Source organism: Gavia stellata, chromosome 22, assembly GCF_030936135.1.
Source record: "Gavia stellata isolate bGavSte3 chromosome 22, bGavSte3.hap2, whole genome shotgun sequence".
NCBI classification, from domain to species: Eukaryota; Metazoa; Chordata; class Aves; order Gaviiformes; family Gaviidae; genus Gavia; species Gavia stellata.
The window spans coordinates 14352831-14372270 of NC_082615.1; the positions used below are offsets into that span (position 1 = coordinate 14352831).

The window sequence follows — 19440 nt, forward strand, 5'->3', positions numbered from 1 at the left end:
CTTACTCTGAGTGCTGTGTGCTCTACTCTGAATTATAGATGGTTCAGTGACCTCAGCTTAAACTCTGTGAATTTGTCCGTAGCTGTCTAACCTGTCTCTAATATTCACAGTGAACTGCAAAAGCATCTGCAATCAGTGATCTCTTCTTTTCCCCTTTTGCTGCAGGCTAAACTCTTTCCAACTGCTGTCATTCATTTTGGATCTGAGGAGTGCAGAGGTAAGTTAATTTCCTCTCTTCTTCAGCTGACTGCATAGCTCCTATAGTAGACCCAGAAGAATTACATCCTTACGTTCAGGTTCAGAGTTGTTCTGACAAAAGATAATGCAGTCCTCAAGAATGCTGGTAAATGTACCCATTCCAAATGGCTGAAGCTCTTCAGAGCTAGCTTGGTCAGTTAGCTTGCACACAAATGTAAACATAGTACCTTTCTTATGAGATTTATTAGGCTCTGGAGTAGCCATTGACTACTATGGGGACAAGAGTGATAGAGGAGCGACTCTGTAGAAGGAAGTTCCATTGTTCAAAATGTTAACTAGACTAATGACTATGAAACGCTTCTACAGACCTCCTATTGTAGTGGACTGGCTGGAGATGGGAGAACAGATCTGAATCTTGTGATTCTTCGACACCTCTGTTTATGCTTAGAATCTCGTTTCTCCCAGAGAATAAGCATGCTTTGGCTTCACAGAAGAGTTTGAGATGCAGTGAGCACTGAAAGAAATTGTCAAGATCTTGAGGTTTGAATGATGAAAAAGGGCACCTTGAGTTGTGAAAGAAAGTGTCATAGTTTAAAAATGTTCTGTGTCAGTTGGGGGAAGGTGATGAAGATTTACTATAGTATACAGCAGGTATTTGCTGAGCTGAGAACTACATGATTCTGTGGTGATTGATGTCTCTATGCTACCAAACAAGTGTTTGGGTTTAATTTTTAAACAGATTGTTACCTGAAGTCGGACCTGCTGAGCTCTGCAGTTTCCCCTTCTGCAGCTGATTTATTAGTAGCCAGGTACGTTGGGACTGAATAGAATTGCAAATGGGTGAGTATTTCAGGGATGGGAAGCATGAAACAAGCCCATCTTACTACAAAGAAATGTGCTCTGAAGATATTAGGACTTCATTTTCTCCTGAAACAGTCATAACTGTCATACTTGACTTCATAGCTTTGCGAGTCCTTCTTTGCAAAGTAGGATTTCAGTGACTAAATCAAGTAAATCCTAGGGCTTTTATCATGAAAAAGAAGAGCCTTTTCAATCCGACTTTAAAAGTTTAAAGGTGGTGGTGGTACAAGGGGCTATTATGAAAAAATGAAGCTTAATTCTACTTCCTTATTTTCTTCCTCAGATGTTTGTCCAAATCATTAGTTCCTTCTGCTTCGTCATCTTTAGAATCAACAGTTCCATCCCTGTCTGAACCAGAAGTGGGAAGTGACAAAAAGACCAATGAGCAGCCAGAACCAACAAGCGTGCATGAGGCTCCACAGGTGTTGAGAAGGGCCCCTGGGAAAATACCCAAATGGCTGAAGCTGCCAGGTATCATGAAATCAGAGGAGAGCTCTTCTCATTCTGAACTCCCCAGAAAGGCAGGCTCCTCTGTGCCAAACGTGTTGGATGTTGACGATATTCTTGAAGATGTCAAGATCAGGCTCGCAGACATTTGGTTCAGTGCTTCTCAATTACAAATCAGTTTGTGACTTACTTCTCCAGTGAAGGCTGAGGTTTATCTGAATGCAGGCTCTAGGCAGTGTTGAGTCTGATGTCTAATTCATATGCTTGCAGCACTCTTAACTATGTTCCGAGCTAAATGCGTTGAGTTCTTCACTATGCTAATGTAGTTCAAATACTAATAGGCATGATACTTGACATACCAAGGGCCCGTGTCATCTGTTAAACCTCTGTTGTTATTTTTCCTTTGCTGGTATAGTCTGGTTTAGTACTTTCCTTTCTCCTGAGTTTTTTTGAGTTGGCCTTTCTGTTTTTAATCTTCACTGCAAAACAGTAGTGGTTTTCCGTAGTTAAGATTGCAACCAAGTTTCCATTATGAATTTTTTCTTGGTTTATCCTGATCAGAAAACTGCAACCTTGTTTTTAGCCGCAGAAACAATAGCTTATGTGTGGTTTTATATGAGAAATTATACAAAATATGAAGTAACTAGAAGAAGGATTCCTGAATTAAACAGTTGGCAATATTCACTGTTTGATGCAGTGGAAAAGAGAAGAGGAGGAGAGGAGGGGGAAGAAAGAAAAAAAAAAAAAAAAAAAAGGACGGTCAATCAACCCCCTTAACGGCAATAAAACTAGGAAGAATTAGATGGAATTCCCTGGCTAATAATGCCAAATGTTAACTTCCTGAATGAGAATTTTAGTATTTGATTCTGGAAGGTACTGTGTGCTTCCCTGCTGTGGCTGGTCTGTTTTAGACTGGTACTGGGGTACTGATGCAGGTCATGTGGGAAACAGTATCTTTACTGTTTCCTGTTTCCAGTATGCTTGAAGCATTCCACTTAAGAGCAGAAGTTTCTTTCCCGAGTAAAGATTATCTGGATAAAGTACAATATAACATCTCACCTACCTGTGCAGGTTACCCATTAACAGCTGGTATGAAGGATTAATAACATGCTCTAACATGCATGTTAATAATGCGTAGCATGAAGTTCCCCGCTCCGACAGTTACGATGTATTCACCATTCCATCTCCCTAAGTGCTCCTACATGCTACCCAGCTGTTGCCTGAGCACAGCAGTGTATAGAGCCCTCAGCAACCAGGTCATGTTATTGAGAAATGATACAGTGCAAATTAAGTGTTTTGCACGTCATTTGCATTACAGTGCAAATTAAGTGTTTTAATGCTCTTATGTTTATTTTGTAGGTGGGAAGAGATGAAACATTCTGGGCTGCTGGATCAGTGAGCAGTCAGCTGTGCCTCTTTCCTGATGAACTTAGAATGTGTAAGAAATTACTGGTGGCCCTGGACAGATCTAATCCATATAAATATTAGTTATAAATAGAAAATTGCTATTTCAGGTGCCAGTTTCACCTTTTGGAGGAGTGTAAGGCCTGTTTATGGTCTTTGTGACTACAGAAGCAAAGTTAGAGGTTAAATTTAAGGTTTCTTGCATGCAAATAATATGAATAGAGAATTAAGGGGGAAGTAATTCCTATAGACGTTCTGTTAAGGACTTTGTTTCTATTCATGTTTTTAAATTCAAATCTTCCTAGCTCTACCTTCAGAGATAACTGGAGTCTAGCTGCCTGAATCCTAGCAGCAAGATACAATCTGGTTCAGTTTTACCTATAGTTAAGTGCTGCCTAGAACAAGACTTCTCTCTGCTTCTTGCTGGATGGGTTTAGTGCTGCTGATAATTCTGGGCATAGATTGCTGGAAAGTGAGTGAAGAGGAACCACTCAGATCACTTAAAATAGTTCAAATAGGCTTTTGCTGTGAACCTCTTGGTCCGCTGCACTTTATTGTTTTCAGTTGCCAGAATCTTGTTAACAAAGAACACAGGTATCTGTTAATGGAATACACGTGGAGTTTTTTTCTGCCCCAAGCTCTGTGTTTTATTTTCACTACATACAATTAAAATCAGTAGTTACAATGAGGAAAAAAACCATCCAGTAAAAGGGTCTCTTCACATGACCTTCGATCTATGGACTTCTATGGTCCGAATGTTTCCACAGCAGAGTAGCTGTTCTCTGCAGTGCAGTTAGTGTACAGAGGGAAGCAGTAGTCCAGATCTTTGCCTCCTGCAGATGTTGTACAGGGATGAATATTGTTGGTTAGAATTGCGCTTATACAGGAGCTGAATTCTGTAGTGCCACAGTAGCCATGGTGCTGTATTTTATTTGAAGTCCTCTCAATGGATCAGTGATTCCTATTGGACAGCTGGGGTTCCGTGTTACGGTAATAATATGTTTTTTCCATTTTCCCTGTATAGACAATTGTTCCCTGAACTAAGTGTGCATCTGCACAATTTGTAGATGTAATAAAGCAGAGTGGCCATAGGAGGCCTTTTTGTCGGTCTCTTTGATAAGATCTTTCTTCCCCCAGTACTCAGTTTCTCTGTCAGTTCACAGGAACCTGTTCCCTTTTCAATGGGCCTGTCATGCCTCATTCCTTTCCTCCCACTTTTTTTCAACAAAGCAAAACGGAGCTTTCTACCATCTGAATGAACTTCAAAGTGGCTAGAAAGGGCACCCAGGGTTCCTGGCACTTGTCATTGTCTCCCAGCCTGGCCAACATTTCCCTTCAGGTCTAATTACTTCCAAATGCTCCCAGATGCTTTGAAGAAACTCAGAGGGAGGGGAGGCATAAAAGAAAGGTGGACTAGGAAAAAGGAGACTCAAAGTGGAGGGAGCAGAATGCTTTAGCAAAATGTTGATTGATTTCTTATATGACACCCAAACATAAACAGGGAATGTGTGCAGCCACTGGCAGTGGGGAATGCAGGAGCACTGTACAGCTGCTGCTCTAAATTGTTCCTGTGGAAAGCAAGCCCTTCTGGCACTTGACAGGCTATAAAAGACATACTACAGCAAAACAAAAAATACTAAAATAATGTTTAAAATTTATTACTTCAGTGGATTAAGTGCAGACTGAGCCTACACTCCATAGGACTGTCTGTATCTTGGTTCAGGTGCTATGTCAGGCTTACTCATTTCACTGACTTCAGAGGTAGACTGTGGCTAGAGCTGCTTTGCTGAATTTATGCAGGATATATCAGGGGCCAACTAACAGCCATAGCTAATGATAGGTGATGATATACTTGTGCTGGTGTTCTTGATTCGCAGGGTTAGAATAAACAGAAGCAGTCTGGTTGGTAGGAAGTTGTAGTGTGCTTTCAAATGTGCTGGTCTTGTTTTTTGAAAAGCACAGGCAACACCAAATAGTACTGATTGGCTTAGCTATTTTGATTCCACCAGTTTTGACAAAGAACTAGCACTATAACGCCTGCAAGTACCTGATAGGGGAAAACAGAAGGAAAAGTTTAGGGACACAAGCAGCAATATCATTATTACTGGGGCAGTTTCATGGGTTAAGTACAGGGGTGAGGATTTAACAGGCTTCCTACTGCTAACTGTGTGCATTACCTCAGTCAGTTCTGCCCATGCTTGTCCATTCTTTAAGAGGGACAGGATGCCCTGATACTTAAAACTTGCAGGCTCTTCACTAAGGTAGTTGCTGCAAGGATTCCTATCCTGCCACAGAACAGTACATGCAGATACCCAATGAGGTGGATTTGTTTCAGTATCACTTCTACTATAGTAGCTGAACTCATCCCTGGGGTTTTGGGGCATTCAAAGGTAGTATTGCTTGCATATTTTTGCTGTTGCCTTTTTCTACCATATGGTTGTGAGGCTGAAGGCTGAACTAGGTCAGTTCCTTCATTGGTTTCATTGTACAGCTGCACAAACAGTTATCTTGGCAGAGGTTGCAGCGCAGAGGGATGGGGCGCTGCTTAAGCTGGTACTGTCATCAGAAGGAACACGTATAAGTTGAAGTTTCCAAGTGGCTGGTGTCCTGAGTGATGATCTTGATAGCTCTTGGCTGAAAGAGTACAGTCACCTACTGAGCCTCTGCTTGCTACAGCTGTCAATGGGAAAAAAATCGCTCGCTATTACTAATCATAAAGACTACAGATAGCCAACAACAGTGAGTGTGCAGTCCTTAAGACACACTGGTGTCAGCTGCTTTTCGTGCAGTCAGCTATATATTTTCCAGCAAAGCCAGTTCAGTTGTGGGGGTCCTGCCTACATGTGTAAGGTTTCTTATTTCACAGCTTCCCCCGGCCCCCCTGCTGTCCCAGGGGCCAGGCTGTCCCAGGATGTGGGATTCTCACACATGCTGTTTGTTATTCTGTCCTTTTTCCTTTCGTCCTACAAAGATTTAGAGAAGAGGGTGGGTGAGGGGGAAACTTTGCAAGTCTTTGAAGCAACTTGACTTTCGATGATTAATTGCAGCAAAGAGCCTACACAGGGGAGGGTGACTCAGTTTTAATTTATTGATGTTTCTTTGTGAGAACAAATTTATAGCAGAGGGGAAGCAGCTTCTGAGGAGAATATCAAATGGTTAAAAGGTTCCAAGCATTCTTTGATGTCACAGCCCTGGAGAAATACTGGAAGGTAGTGAGGGACAGACACTGTTTATTTATAAAATAAAGATCAGTTACCTGCTTTTGGCAAGAGCCTGTGACTGAGCTCCTGTTAACAACCTATTCATTAGACAGGCTTGGAGCTGGACCTAAAGTTTCTGCCACAGCTGCCTGCTGAGGCGACGAGAGGCTGAAGTTTGGACGACATTTCCAGCCATTAAGTCTTTCCATGCATCTCTGTGAAGCAGCACCTGTTTCTCACATTAGCTGAGAAAGCCGCAGCATCTTACCGTGCTATGAAGTATGGGCTGCTGTTAAAGGAGTAAGGCAGCAAGATGGAAACCAGTTACACACTTAGCTGACCAAAACAAGTGTGTGGCAGCCTCTGTTCAAAACCAGCATCTGACAGCATCGTTGCCTAGGGCTTTGTCACACTTGGTAAAGGAGAGGGGAAACAGAAGCAAAATGGCCGAGAAAGAAAAAGTTGAGACTGTTCTTCCTCGAGCTAGACTCCAAGCCAGATGTTCCCTGTGAGGTCAGGATCTTCTGCCGACAGGCCATATGTGCTTCATGAGGCCTCTAGAAATCTAGAAGCTGTAAGGAGAGAGCAGCAAGCCACTCAGCACAGCTGCTGGGTCCCTGAGCATCTCCCAAAAGGAAGAGGATTAAGCTGCTTCAGCCCACATCCTTACACTGTTCAAGTGCAGTTCAGCTTCTACACTTACATACCAGCTGTGGCAGCACTTTCTCCACGTGCTCAATATCCACTTTCTCCAGGTCCTCTGCCTGAGCCTGCCGTGCCGCTCGTGCCGCTGCTTCTGCAGTAGCAGCGTAAGGAAGGAGTTGTTGGGGGGGTCTCGGAGGTGTGCCGCGTGGGGCCCCCGTGAGGCGGCAGGGGCTGGTTTTCCGGGAGGAAGAGGTGGTGCCCGGGGGAGCGGGAGCGGGGTCGCAGAGGAGGCGCAGCCGCTCGCTCCGTGTTGAGGCGGCAGCGGAGCTGGAGCTCGGCGGGCTGAGCCGAAGCCTGAGCAGGTGCTGGGAGAGGAGACGGGGGTGCCCTTCCGCGGTGGGGCGGGGCCGGGCCGGGGAGAGCCCTCGGGCCGGTAACGGGCCCCCGTCACGGTTGAGGCTGACCCCGAGCCCGGCACCGGGGGCAGGCGCTGCGCACTCACCTCGGACGAAGACCTTCAGCATCTCCGCCATCAGCTGCTGCGCGTCGCCGTTAACTGCAACGACAAAGTGCTTAGGAAGGCGGGGGCCCGGCCCGCCCCGCCCGGGCCCGCCCGCCGCCCCGGTACCTCGAGTCCTCCCGTCCCGGAAGTGGAGGCGGAGCAGCCGGTCCACCGTCTCCTGCGCGGAGAGGAGAGCGGATGAGCGGGGCGGGGCGGGGGCAGCCCGGGGCCGAGCCCCCGCCCGGGCCCGCCGCACCTTCCTGAAGCCGCCGGCGCGGCCGCCCCGCTCTTCCATGGCGCCGCGCGCTGCCGGCCCCCGCCTCCCGGAAGCGCGCGCCGCGCGGGGGCGTGGCGCCGCCGCCGTCCCGCTGGCGTCAGCGCCGCGCCCGGCCGCGGCCGGTACCGCGCGCGGCGGCTGTGGCTATGGAGGAGTTCCGGCGGGCCTACGCGCGGTTGTGCGCGGCGGGCGGCGCGGCGCCGCAGGAGGCCGTGCTGCGGCGGCTGCGGGAGCTCGGCGGGGCGCCGGGCTGCGGCCGCCTGGACCTGGCGGCGCAGAGCCTCTCGCTGGAGACGTGCGGCGCGCTGGGCCGGCTGCTGCCCGGCGCCGCGCCCTTCGCCGAGGTGGTGCTCGGCGACTGCGGCCTGAGCGAGGAAGGTGGGCGCGGGGCCCGCGGCGTCGCTGGGCGGGGGCCGGCCCGGCCCGCGCGGCGAGCGGCTGCGGGGCCGCTCCCCGCCTCACGCCGGGCGGGCGGCGGCGGGGCCGAGCCCGGCCCCTGCGCTCCCCCCCCGCGGCCGGGGGCGCGCGGGCGCGCCGGCGGACGCCCGAGCGAGGGGCCGCGGAGCGGGGCTGTGCCGCAGCCTGCGGGCGAGCGGCGGCGGCCCGGCGGCAGCGAAGGCGTCGCGGGGGGCCTGGGGGCGCCCGCTGCCGGGCGGGGCGGGGCGGGGCGAGAAGAGGTGGCTCCTGCTGCGAGGGGTGAACTCGCCCGGTCTGCGGCCGGACGCGGCGCGGTGGCGGGAGGTGGCAGTGCGGCCTGAAGCTGGCCGTGCCCCCCGGGGTTGCCAGGGGTGCTTTCCCTGCCCCTTCGAGAGCAGGTCTGCTGTGGTCCGCCGTGAATAGACAGGGTCGATGGCGGCTGCTGATGCGGGAGGATTCAGATGGTAATCTGCTGGATCTCATCACCAGATCATTAAGTCTAGCAAGTGTTGGATGGGGACCCTGTAGGAGGTAGGATGGGTCTCTGCTCGCTCCCTGCTGCGTGAGCAGGGGTTGAGTAAGCCAGCTAGCGTCTTGTCTGCGTGGCCTGCCTGGACGTGGGCTATTTTCTTAGCTGCATTGGGAAGGTACATAGGGTGACATGCAGTTCTCTACCCAGGCTCCTCTTTCTCTGAGAATACATACAAACATCACCCTGAAAGTTCAGACTCACACTTCCTAGCAGCGGTAGCCGTTCACTAAGTCACATGTTTTATCATAGCCACGTCTTCTGAGCTCGCTGTTTGAAGGGGTGCTTTCTCTCCTAGCTCAGGCAGAGGATTACACGTACGAAATCAGCAACTGTCTTTTTTTTTTTTTTTTCTACTCAGGTGTAAAACTTCTGTTGCATGGTCTTTGCTCCAACACCACAGTCAAATCTTTGGATTTGAAGGTGAGTGGGTTCGAATAAAATTAAGACAAAGAGGTGGGGAAGGAAATAGGAGCACAAGCTTAATCAGAGTTACAAATAGATCGTTCTACAGGATTGTTCTACAAGATGTGTGCTCCTGTAAAGCTCTTGTTCTCAAGTGACTCAGTCCTTGCCCCCCTAACGCCACGTCACGATTTTCCAAAGTTACTTTGCAGCTCATCTTTGTCCATGTTTATTCAGTTACTGTTGTGTATCTTTTTCAGTGGCTGCTTGCTCATATGAGGCATATGTAGGCTTTTCTTTGGGTTTCTGTATTAATCAGTGAGTTACTAGTTGTTTAACTTGCGCTTCTGTAGAGTTTGTCCAGCTTGCCAGTGTCTTTCAGCTAGCCTGGGGCTTGGAACTAAGCACACGCTTTCAGATGTGATGATCGCTCTACTGTGAGAGTGACTTTCTGTCTGTGTTCCTCTGGCACATAGCTACAGTCCTAAACTGCATCACACCTTTCTTTCTCATCTGTGCTGGTGCCAGTCAAGCCCTTTTTAATGAATTGTGTTGGAATGGTTCTGCTTATCTAGAATCAGCATTTTCCGTCCCATCGTGGGCCATGCTGATCCTGTGCTATCCTGTGATTTTTGTGAGCTCTCAGTCATGATGCCTCACAAGACTAACGGTGTATGTATCCACCATTCCTCCTGGGGTCTTTCATTTTCTGGAAAGCTGACTGATATGTGAAATAAATGTTACTCAGACCATCTTTGACAGACTGAAATCGGCATTACAGCTGGGGTGCACCTGGTGGTGTTTGATGGGATAGCTGGATTGGGACAGGGCGTAGCCTACTGATCACCTGCGACTTTTGTTTCAGGGAAATAACCTGCGAACCATGGGAGCTGAGGCTTTGGGAAAACTACTTAGGCAGAACAAATCCATCAGGAGGTAAAAAATTGTTTCTACTTCTCTTTCTGTTATTCCTGCCAGGAGGAGCACAACATTAGAAAAGGGTTGAGGGTGTTTTTTGTTGGAGTAGGAGGAATGTCAAGTGGTGCAATTTCTTGTGAGGGATGGGACAGGTGAAGAAGTGATAATTGGAGGTGCCCTTTCTGAGGATGCATGGCCCTAGCAGCATCCTGCTGTCTGAAAATGAGTCCCTATTAGGGGAGCCGGGTGTTCGAATGGGTACCATGATCCAGGTATCATTCAAGCTCTTGCAACTGTCCATTTCCTCCATGAACTCCAATCCTGTCTGATTTTCCGTAGCCTAATCTTGGAATGGAACAGCCTTGGTGTGTGGGAGGAGGGCTTCTCCTTTTTCTGCCAAGGACTGGGAGCAAACAACTTTCTCCAGCGGCTAGATCTGCGCAATAACCAGATCAACCATCAAGGGGCTGGAGAGCTGGCCATGGCACTGAAACAAAATGCCACCCTTCAGGAGCTGGGTAAGAGTGACGAGTTCTTTGCCCACCTACATATATGCACGCATGCACACACGTATCTTGAGGTTCGTTGCAGCCTGCCCTGATCTCTGCTAACTGGTCAGTGTCATTCCCGATTCCTGTCCGTCTGGAGTGCTTTGCAGGCTTTGTATAGGGAATAGAGGTCACAGTCCCATGGCCTTTGGAGAGTGGGAACTGTAATTGGAATCTCTGAAACCAAACCTACAGATGAAGATTGTGTGCTTGGAGCAGAACAGTTCTTAGTGGAGGAGGGAATGGATTCGTTCCCATTTGTGGATGCTGTTGGTATGCCTCATGCCAGACTGAGACTTACTTTACACTTGCTTTGTCCTTAGCAAGGAATTTTGCCAGAATTTCCTTCAGGAAAAAATGTGGCTCTTGGTGCCAGTTTTTTCTTATCCACAGACTGTGGTTGTGGAAGGAAGACTCAGGAGATGAAAACGTGAGGGGCAGACCTATGTACCTTTTGAACTGTAATGGTTTCCTGCGCTTTACTGCACTTAAGATTCATCCTTGCCTTTCCTGCTTTGTCTGTCATTTTCCCTCCCTCTCATTCATCTTGAAAAGGGAGACAGTATTCACCTGTGTTTGTGCTGAGACCATCTGGGATTAGTTGGCCATGCTTGTAGATGTATAAGGAGCATGGTTTCTCTTGAGCCCTGTGTTTTTCAGCAGATATATGGCTGCTGGGGTGAAAGTTGGCTTTCTGTATAGATTTGCGTTGGAATAATATTGGGCTTCTGGGTGGCCGAGCTTTGCTAAACTGCCTGCACAGCAACAAGACCCTGAAGAGGCTGGAGCTGGCTGGGAACAATGTCCCTAGTGACATCCTGAAAGCTGTGGGTAAGTGTTACTTGTCACACGGGAGAGGATCGGTAACTCCTTTCCCATTTCAGCACTTGAGGAATATAGGGCACTTGCCACTCCAGAAGAAAGCTATCCCTCCTCCCCTCCCTTTCTCAACAGCGTTTACACAGTGCCCTACATCGCTTCCTCTTGTCCTTTTCTGAGGGCTGGTCAAGTTGGAGGTGTCACTTTTACCAGCAAGAGGAAAGCAATTATGTGGGTTGAATTAGAGATTACTATGCCAAGCGAATGTGGGAGAACTTGGGGCTCTAGTTTGCCTCTGAGTAGCCAAGTTTGGATATGGCTAATGCAGCATGTCCTTTCTCATTGTCCTACGCACAGTGGAGTTGAATGGCTCTCCTGTGGCTGGGGTGTTGATTACCCCATATACACTGCTCTCTTCGATTCCACCCCACCTTGTGTCTGTAAGGTGAGAGCGGTCTCTCTATGTGGGCCAGCCTGAGAAGGGCTACTGTCCTGGTGCTTCTGATAGCCAGGTGTCATCCTGAGTGCTATCTCTTCCAGCAGTGCTTGCTATTCTGTTGCTTTAGAAACATGTGCATGCTTTCCTGCTCTCTCTGCATCAGAACAAGCCACGGATCACAACCAAGACCGTCAGACTATCCTGAGTGAGACCCAGAACCGAGCGTGCATACTCAGCAAGGAGGTTTCGAGTCTGAAGGATGAGAAGACCAAGCAGGTCAGCAATTTTACATGTTGGCAATTCAAATGGGACAGCTGGAATCCTATGCATTCCCTTGGTGTCCTCATGAAACAGTCGGTGACAGGACTTTTGTGCACCTGAAGTTGCATGTGCATCTTTATGGGTGGGCACACAGCATGGTTTAGTAAGGTCCTTCCTCTGAGCTAGGTTGCCCAGGAATCAAATCCATGACAGTATGGATGTGGACGCATGCCCTGCTGAACATGTTCCCTCTGGATTCTGGAGGAGTTTTGGTGATTATTTTTTTTCACCCCCATTCATGCTTTTGGTTCTTCTTTTGCAACTGGTTTGATATTTTCCAAGTGGTGAAAACCTAGAAATATGAGCCTGTTTTCCTTCTGACACCTAATGGTGCAGAGTCCCTATAGTTGATGACCTCAGTCAGATGTGCTAATGAACCCGTCAAACCTCCAGTTGGCTTGCTTTCAATAGAGTGGCTTGACCTGTCTTTGGCTGTCACTAGGAGGAGAAAGATGAGAAATGTAAATGCTTCAAGCTGATGCAGTTCATTTTCCCACTGTTGTTTGCCTTGTTCACAGTTCTTGGATTTGATGGACACTATAGACAAGCAGAGAGAAGAAATAGCTAGGAGCGGCAGGTGAGTTGAATTTCTGAGTGCTTTCTGCTCTTTGATAGCAGAATTGGGCCCTCTCCATTTCCTGGCAGAAATTACCCACCTTTTTTTTTTTCCTTTCTTTTTTTTCCCCCCAAATGCAGGATCTCTGCAGCACGAGTCAGCCAGCTGCAGGAAGCACTGGATGAGCAGCACTCTATTATGAATTCACTGCAAGCCAAGTATGGAGGAGGAAAACCTCAGCTTTCCCACTGTTCTGTGCTGTATAGGCAGTGCTGAGCAGAGCTGTTAAGAAGGGGAATAATCTTGCAGAGTGGCTGGCTTACTATTTCGCTTAGTTCTGCAGTCATATCCAGAAATTACGGTCAGATCAGGCCTTTTGATTTGCCATGCTAGATATTTAGCCTGCTTTTAAGTAAAATTGCAGTGCATTGGTGTAAGAGCAAGTGAATTACAGAGGGTGAAAAGGAGAAAAAAAAAAAAAAGGGTTGTGGGGATGGGGGCATGTGTCTTGCACAGTTTACAGCCTGGCAAGAGTCTGTACCTGCTTCCCCTGGCAGTTGGCAGTATCTGCTGAGAACCACTGCAGATATGGAGGAACCTGACCGGCAAGATTGTATGCTTAGGAACAGTGAGGTGGAGCTGCCCAAAAGCAGTATTAGATTGTGTAGAGCCATACGCACGTGACAGTCGTTAGACTTCAAACACTGATGAGCTTGGCTCGTTCAATTCTGTCAGGTAGAGGTAGTTTCGTTATGCCATGCCTCAGTGTGGACAAGTCCCCCGTGTACAGAGTAAGCAAATCTCTTCTGCTACCTGTGTTTAAAATTCTGTCCTTAATTTTAAACAACCTTGCAGTGGTATAAAATAGCTAGCTTTGTTCTCCTGTGAGAGTGAACAAATTCTGGAGGGGTCCAGGCAGGGAAAACAGCTCATGGAAGACAATACAGAGAAAACGCAATGGGGCACCAGAACACCAAGCTCTGAGAAGTCCCAGGTCACTCACTGTTTGCAGAGGCTGCTGGGTGCAGAGATAAGCGCTGTCCTTTTCCCAGTGGCAAAAAATGCCTCATTTAGCTAGCCTGATTTCATCCACTGCCAAATTTGTATTAACATCTTATACCATGTGGCGTAGAGAGCTCACTGGAAGTGTCTCCCTTAGAAAGGACTCTGGAAAGTGTTTCTCTGTATAGGCTGCAGATGACTGAAGCTGCCCTGGCTCTGTCTGAGCAGAAGGTGCACAATTTGGGAGAGCTACTGAATGCCACAAAACAGGAACAAGCCAGTTTGGCTGAGCGCCACTTTACAGAGCTCCAGCAGCAAAAGCAGGTGAGCTGGATAAGTCCTAGTTAGGTTTGAGAGCAGGGTTCCAGGTCATACCTGGTTTGTGTAGATTTGGGGGATGGTGGATGGGATAGGCAAGCACGATTTTTATTGGGTTAACCACAGCTGCCAGGACAAAAAATTCTTGTGTAAGTTAGATAGGTGAGTGCTAGGTGTGGAGAGGAGCCATGGTGTTTCTGGGGTAGGCTGGATTTAGTTGGGTGTAGTGTTGGTTGGAGTAGGTTGGCAGTGCAAGAGCTAAGGTGAGTACGGGTTCTTAATTTTGTTTCTGTTTGCAGGAAGGTGCTGATCGGGAAGGCAAGCTTTTGCGTGACTTGTCTGCTGCCAGTGAGAAAAATCTGCTTCTAAGAAACCAGGTAGAAAAGCAAGTCCAAGGCTGAGAAGTGGGACTTGAGCATTGTTCACTTCTGCTCTGTATATATCTCCTTTACTTTGATCATTGTTTGTGTCTCTGCTGATGGTTCTGTACAGCCAACTTTCTTTGCTAATAGGAAAAGAAAATCCTTTCTGGTGGTAATTTCCTTGTAGGTGGATGAGTTGGAGAAGAAGTGCAAAGTTCAGCAGGATCAGCTATTCCAGGTAAAACAAGACTTGACCAACACAACAGCGGAGCTGAAGCTGCGGGCGATGCAGGCTGAGGGTGAGTGGAGGAGCAGAAACAGCTCACGGACACTTATGGGTTGGGAGTACTGTCCATGAGTCAAAGGTGCAAGGCAGCCAAGGAGAAGGAGTGGAAGAGTTTGTGATGGAGTATAAATACAGCCCGCATAGCAGGAATGCCGTAATTGTGATATGCCTGCTTTTAATCTGCAGAACGCCTGGAAATGGAGAAGAAAAGATTTAAACAAAGCCTTGAAGACTTGGAATCCCTTCGGTTAAAAGAGGTAAGAATGGGTTTTCTGCAGCATCCTGAGGTTAGTCTCTCTTTGGTCCTGACATACAGGCACCACTGGAGTTGACTGTTTGCTGTCAGCTGCTCTTAAACAAGTTTAAAGATTAGTGGACTCAGACTTACTGTGGGAATAATAGGCCATTTCTACAAGTAAAGCCTAGCTGAAGAGATCACAAGACATCCTACCAGCTAGTAAGATTTTGTAGCTTGCAAGAGTATGGGCCAGAGTGGTATGTGATTCTACAAAAGAGGCTTGGAGGCTGGCCCTCGTGTCAGTCTTGCTATGCACAGAGGTAATGATGAATAAGCAGTCTTGTCATGCTCACTGAAATAAAGATGCATTAATGGAGGAGATAGAGACATACGTTCTGTATACAACCAATCCTTTAATGGGGCTCAGCTTGCTAGTTCCTTCTCTGTTATGTTTCAGGGGGATTCTGTCTTGAATGTGGACAGGACAAGAGGCTGTGATCAACTCTCTTTGGAGTGTTTATTGAGGTGTGAAATCTCTCAAAAATAAAATTATACCAATAGATCTCTCTGAAGATTGTGTAATCTTGTAAGAAAATATATAGGCTAGAAAGATTTTAGCCACATTACAACTAGAAAATTAATCTCTGGTGTTTTGTACCACTTGAAGATGAGGGCTCGGACTCTGTATCTTTCATCTTGGCCTGGAAGGGATCTCTGTCTAAAGTTCCCAGTTTCTAGAGGGCAGATTCTATCTATATTACAGTTTCCTAGTGGAGCTCTGAGGGAGGTAAGAGTTTTTCTTTGGTGGTAGGTGGGTCAATGAGGTAGGTAGGTCAATGAGAGGATGCTCTTTCTCATGCTGAATGGCCGTGCTGCTGTGCTGGGAAATAGGAGTGGTTTTCCGGCACTTGCTTAAATGATTTCTACTGCTTTGCAGGTGGATCATATGACACAGCACATTGACGCCAGTGAACGTTCCATGCAGGACAGGATCCAGAGGCTGGAGGCCATCAGGATAGCTCTGGAGGAGGTGAGAATGGATGCTCCAGGCACATTGGAATGCTCAGGTAGCAGTGGCAGGAGAGGGCTGCCGGGGGAGCTTTGTGGAGTCTTCCGTTGCTGACCTATGTAAAGATTGTCAGGTGTTGTAGGGAGGAACAGAAAATAGCAGTTTACTGGCTAAAATTATTTTTACTGCTTTGAACTAAGGAAGGAGAAGGTTCCAAGGAGAAACTTGTAGATTCTGACTGAACAAAAATAAAGTTTCAATTGAACATGGTTAGATTCTTACCAGGATTTGACTTCACAGGTTTCCCATGTGGTCCCAAGTAGTGTAGCATATGTCTCCTTATCTGTTCCCCCAGCTAGATCCAGCACTGCCTTCTCCTATTCTGTCTTTGGAAAGCTTCACCCATTACTCTCCCTCATGTAACTGAAATTCTCATTGAATTTAGATGGCAGTCTCAGGGTGAGGAAAGGTATGTAATCTGGGTTTGTTTTCCCTGCCCATGAGTGAGAGAGACAGCCGAGTCACGTTGTAGCCTGCAACTGGAAGCTGCTAATGTTTTCTGGTCAGTGTTGCAGTGATGCAGCTTCTCTATCTGGAATGATCTTTCATGTTTCTGTGGCAGGAGCTGAGCCAAGTCAAAGCAGCTGCACTCACTGAACGAGGCCAGGCAGAGGAGGAGTTAATAAAAGCCCGGAATCAGGCACGGTTGGAGGAGGTAAGGACAAGACCTGCCTGTGGGCCCTGCCTCTGTGGGAAGGAGTGGATTTGGCTGCCTAGCCTATGTTTTTGTCTCAGGGAACTGCTGAGTTAACTCCCTGCTCTGGGTTTTCACTGGCCTGCAAATAGTGTGATTTCTGAGGAAGGAGTCCTGAAAAGTCTGCCTTGAATTGTCTCCAGAATGTGACCACTATCTCCACCTGCTCTGTGCTTTCCAGTAGTAACAGAATTGATGTGGATATTGTCATAGCAGATTTCATTTAAGTTGCCGACTTTTGAAGCTAACAGCCAGACATCGATCCTTCTGTTTAACAGCAGCTTTCATGGGCTGCTCATGTTTCTCTGGACTCGGAGGAATTTCCGCAGGTGGCTACTGCTGCTGGATAAAAAACGTCACTGTAGAACTGAACTTTGTGAAAATGGCAATGACGTCAACACCCTGTGAAAGAGAACAAGGGATAAGGAAAATACACCAGAGCTATTAGAATGTTTACTTATATGTAACATCACAAAAGAAAATGCTTTACTGAGTTACAAATGTATAAAAGCTGCCATGTGTGTCTGTGGTGGGACACAGCAGCTGCTTAGCTGCATACAGCAGTGTTTCAGAGCCATTTGGGATATGGAGGAAGCAAAGACAGAGCATTAGTTGTGAACACCGGTAGTGGCATTGGTGCTTCTACCAAGGACATGCCTCTGTTTCTCACTGAGTGAGCTGGGCTTTGCAGTGTCTCCATCGGAATGTTTTCCCTGGCAATAGAAAGCAGCTTAGATTCACTCCTGAATGCAAGGAAGAAGTACTGTATCTATTATGGCTAAGTCCTCTGCTTGTTTTTCAGTGCCAATTGACTCAACCAAGGATTCACTATGTTGGGAGCAAAAAGGGGAGGATCCCTTCACAGGAATGGAATGGGACTGATGCATTTTCATTTTCCTTTGTGTCTTACAGCAGCAACGACTAGAACACCTAGAAGAGAAGCTGCGGTTGATGACCGAGTCACGGGATGAAGCTCAGAACTGCTGCCTTAAGCAAAAACAAATGGTTGCTGAGGCCCAAGCCAAAGCCAATCAGTTGAGCCTGCATGCTGATGCACTCAGAAGGCGGCTAGAGGAACTTCAGCAGGTAATTTGGACTGGAGTAGAGATACGGTCACCACGGGGGCAGAACAAGTTGCTGAAGTTGTTTGGTTATTCATGGATTTGTCTTTGTGTGTCAGGACCTGAACAGTAAAGAAGAGGAGAAAGTGATAGAGGTGAATAAAGTGAAAGTGGAATTACAGGAGCAGATTGGACACCTGCAGGCTGAACGCACAGCACAGGAAGGGCTGAGAGAGAAGATTGCAGCTCTGGAGAGACAGCTGAAAGGTGATGGATCCTTTCATGCTTATCAAATGGTAATGCTGGGTTACCCTACAGTGGGCATAGAACTGAGCTACGCTTACAGGTAGTGACAACGGTGCTTCCTGCCTGTGTGTACAACTGTGAATTGTACCCTCCATCCTGATGTATTCGCAGGGATTCTTGTCCTCATTTTATAGAGACCAAGACTCAGATAACTACCCAAAGCTGCACAGCAAGCAAAACGTTTGGGTTTCCTGCACGGTGAAGTGCAACATCTTGTCTGTGCAAAACCTCTCACATTGTCTCATGCAGCTTCTCTTGTGTGCCTGTTGATCATCCTGCCTCCATTGCCTTTGGCTGCGCCTCTAACGTATTTTTCCTGTTTATTCTAGGGACACCCTAATTTTCTTTACTAACGCTGCTCTTCTTTCACAGCCCTATCAAGCAATCACCGTGAGGCACTGCTGGACAAAGAAGGTGAAATCTCTATGCTGCTGGAGAAGCTGAGAATGAAAGATGCTGACATATCCAGGATGAGGGATGAAGAGGCCCAGCGAGCAAGTTTCCTGCAGAATGCCATCATGGCATATGTGCAGGGCTCCCCCTTGGGAACCCACAGTTCTAGGAAATAAGAGCATGGCTTAAAGAATCCAGACGCCTGCTGTCAGGAAGAGGGTGAGCAACTCAGGTACAGCCCCTTCTTTCTAAGTGGGACAGTTTTGTCATGGTGGGGTGACATGAAGGCTTGCAAACACAGAAAATCACTCTTTCTCGAGAAATCTTGCTCCCGACAGCATGAAGGAGAGGAGGAAACAACCATCCAGGGCTGGGATAGAGGCTCGTGGGTGTGAGTTCATGATGTGGAGCCCTTCCCCTGCACTGCTACAGCATTTGAAGTAGTTTCTGTGCCCTTTTATGCAGCACCGGTTTGTCAGCACACCCTCTTGTTACCAGGAGGTTGTATGTTCCCTGGGCAGTGGTCTTTCTGAACCATTTGTTTGGATGCCAGGGCTGTTCACGTGAAACCTGGTAAATGATGGGCAGCAGTGTTCACAGTTCCCTGTAGGTGAGAGCCGTTTACTTTGCTCATGGATTCCCAAAGATGCTGGAAACACCAGATCTTTACCCACCTGTGCTTTTATACCCAGTGCTTACAGGTCAAAGCAGCGGCTGACAGGGCTCACTTTGGCTCTTTTACCCTGCCCCTCCATGGCTCTGGCTGTAGTGATGGGCAGTAGATACACATTCATTCTATGTGAAAGCAGCTATGCAGAGGGGGACTGCTGTGCAGTGTCTATCCGTATCCTGGTCGGACGGCTGGGCTTTGGTTCAAGCCTCTGCAACACTGACTGGCATGGAAAGGGTGGGGTGGGGTGTCGGGGGTCAGCATCTGTGCTTCCTCGCTGTGAACTGCAGCCCTTGGCTGGAGTTCTTGTGGCCAAAATGCAACAGGATTTCATTCCACTGTGACAAATGGCAAAGCTGTCCTGCTGGCTTCTCAGGACCCTGGAGCCGAGTGCTGTTTTCTGGGCCTTACCCTGGAGAGGAGCGATGCCTCTGACTCGCCTCTGACTCTTCCAACTGGGGAGTTGCTGCTCAGAGCGCAAAGGGCAGAAGGTGCTTCCTTTTCATGGCAACACAAGTCCTCGTGTGGTGTGGAGAAAGGGAAGGGATGTGAGGG

The 19440-nt window shown here is 47.8% G+C and overlaps 3 protein-coding genes across 3 annotated transcripts in view; 2 read left to right on the forward strand and 1 right to left on the reverse strand.

Moving 5' to 3' along the window:
- ASPSCR1 (ASPSCR1 tether for SLC2A4, UBX domain containing) overlaps positions 1-3547 on the forward strand; it is a 49237-nt gene extending 45690 nt beyond the window's left edge. The window contains exons 13-16 of the mRNA XM_059828038.1: positions 166-217; positions 938-1007; positions 1343-1530; positions 2866-3547. Of these exons, the coding sequence (XP_059684021.1) occupies positions 166-217; positions 938-1007; positions 1343-1530; positions 2866-2879 (324 nt within the window). The 3' untranslated portion in view covers positions 2880-3547. The remainder of the gene's footprint in view (positions 1-165; positions 218-937; positions 1008-1342; positions 1531-2865) is intronic.
- A 2432-nt stretch (positions 3548-5979) lies between these two features.
- On the reverse strand, positions 5980-7552 carry CENPX (centromere protein X). Its single transcript, XM_059828039.1, has 5 exons — positions 7514-7552; positions 7384-7435; positions 7258-7311; positions 6818-6906; positions 5980-6682 (listed from the first exon to the last, which is right to left on the reverse strand). The coding sequence occupies exons 1-5, from the start codon at positions 7550-7552 to the stop codon at positions 6668-6670; spliced, it is 249 nt and encodes an 82-aa protein (XP_059684022.1). The 3' UTR covers positions 5980-6667.
- Positions 7553-7665: 113 nt separating this feature from the next.
- Positions 7666-19148, forward strand: LRRC45 (leucine rich repeat containing 45). The gene is made up of 17 exons (XM_059828040.1): positions 7666-7912; positions 8842-8903; positions 9751-9821; positions 10143-10321; positions 11054-11182; positions 11773-11885; positions 12449-12507; positions 12627-12704; positions 13677-13812; positions 14106-14183; positions 14356-14467; positions 14641-14711; positions 15630-15722; positions 16324-16416; positions 17368-17541; positions 17636-17783; positions 18195-19148. Exons 1-17 carry the CDS (start codon positions 7681-7683, stop codon positions 18389-18391), a joined length of 2025 nt encoding a protein of 674 aa, XP_059684023.1. The 5' UTR covers positions 7666-7680; the 3' UTR covers positions 18392-19148.
- Positions 19149-19440: the final 292 nt, after the last annotated feature.

Bases quoted from the DNA above. Each gene is read 5' to 3' on its own strand.
- CENPX (XM_059828039.1), bottom strand. From the start codon at position 7,552: ATGGAAGAGCGGGGCGGCCGCGCCGGCGGCTTCAGGAAG. The intron at 7,312-7,383 runs GTACCGGGGCGG...TTGTCGTTGCAG, and splicing joins CCGGGACGGGAGGACTCGAG to TTAACGGCGACGCGCAGCAG. The intron at 6,907-7,257 runs GTGAGTGCGCAG...CTGCTACTGCAG, and splicing joins GCTGAAGGTCTTCGTCCGAG to AAGCAGCGGCACGAGCGGCA.
- LRRC45 (XM_059828040.1), top strand. From the start codon at position 7,681: ATGGAGGAGTTCCGGCGGGCCTACGCGCGGTTGTGCGCGGCGGGCGGC. The intron at 8,904-9,750 runs GTGAGTGGGTTC...CTTTTGTTTCAG, and splicing joins TCAAATCTTTGGATTTGAAG to GGAAATAACCTGCGAACCAT. The intron at 14,468-14,640 runs GTGAGTGGAGGA...TTTAATCTGCAG, and splicing joins GCGGGCGATGCAGGCTGAGG to AACGCCTGGAAATGGAGAAG.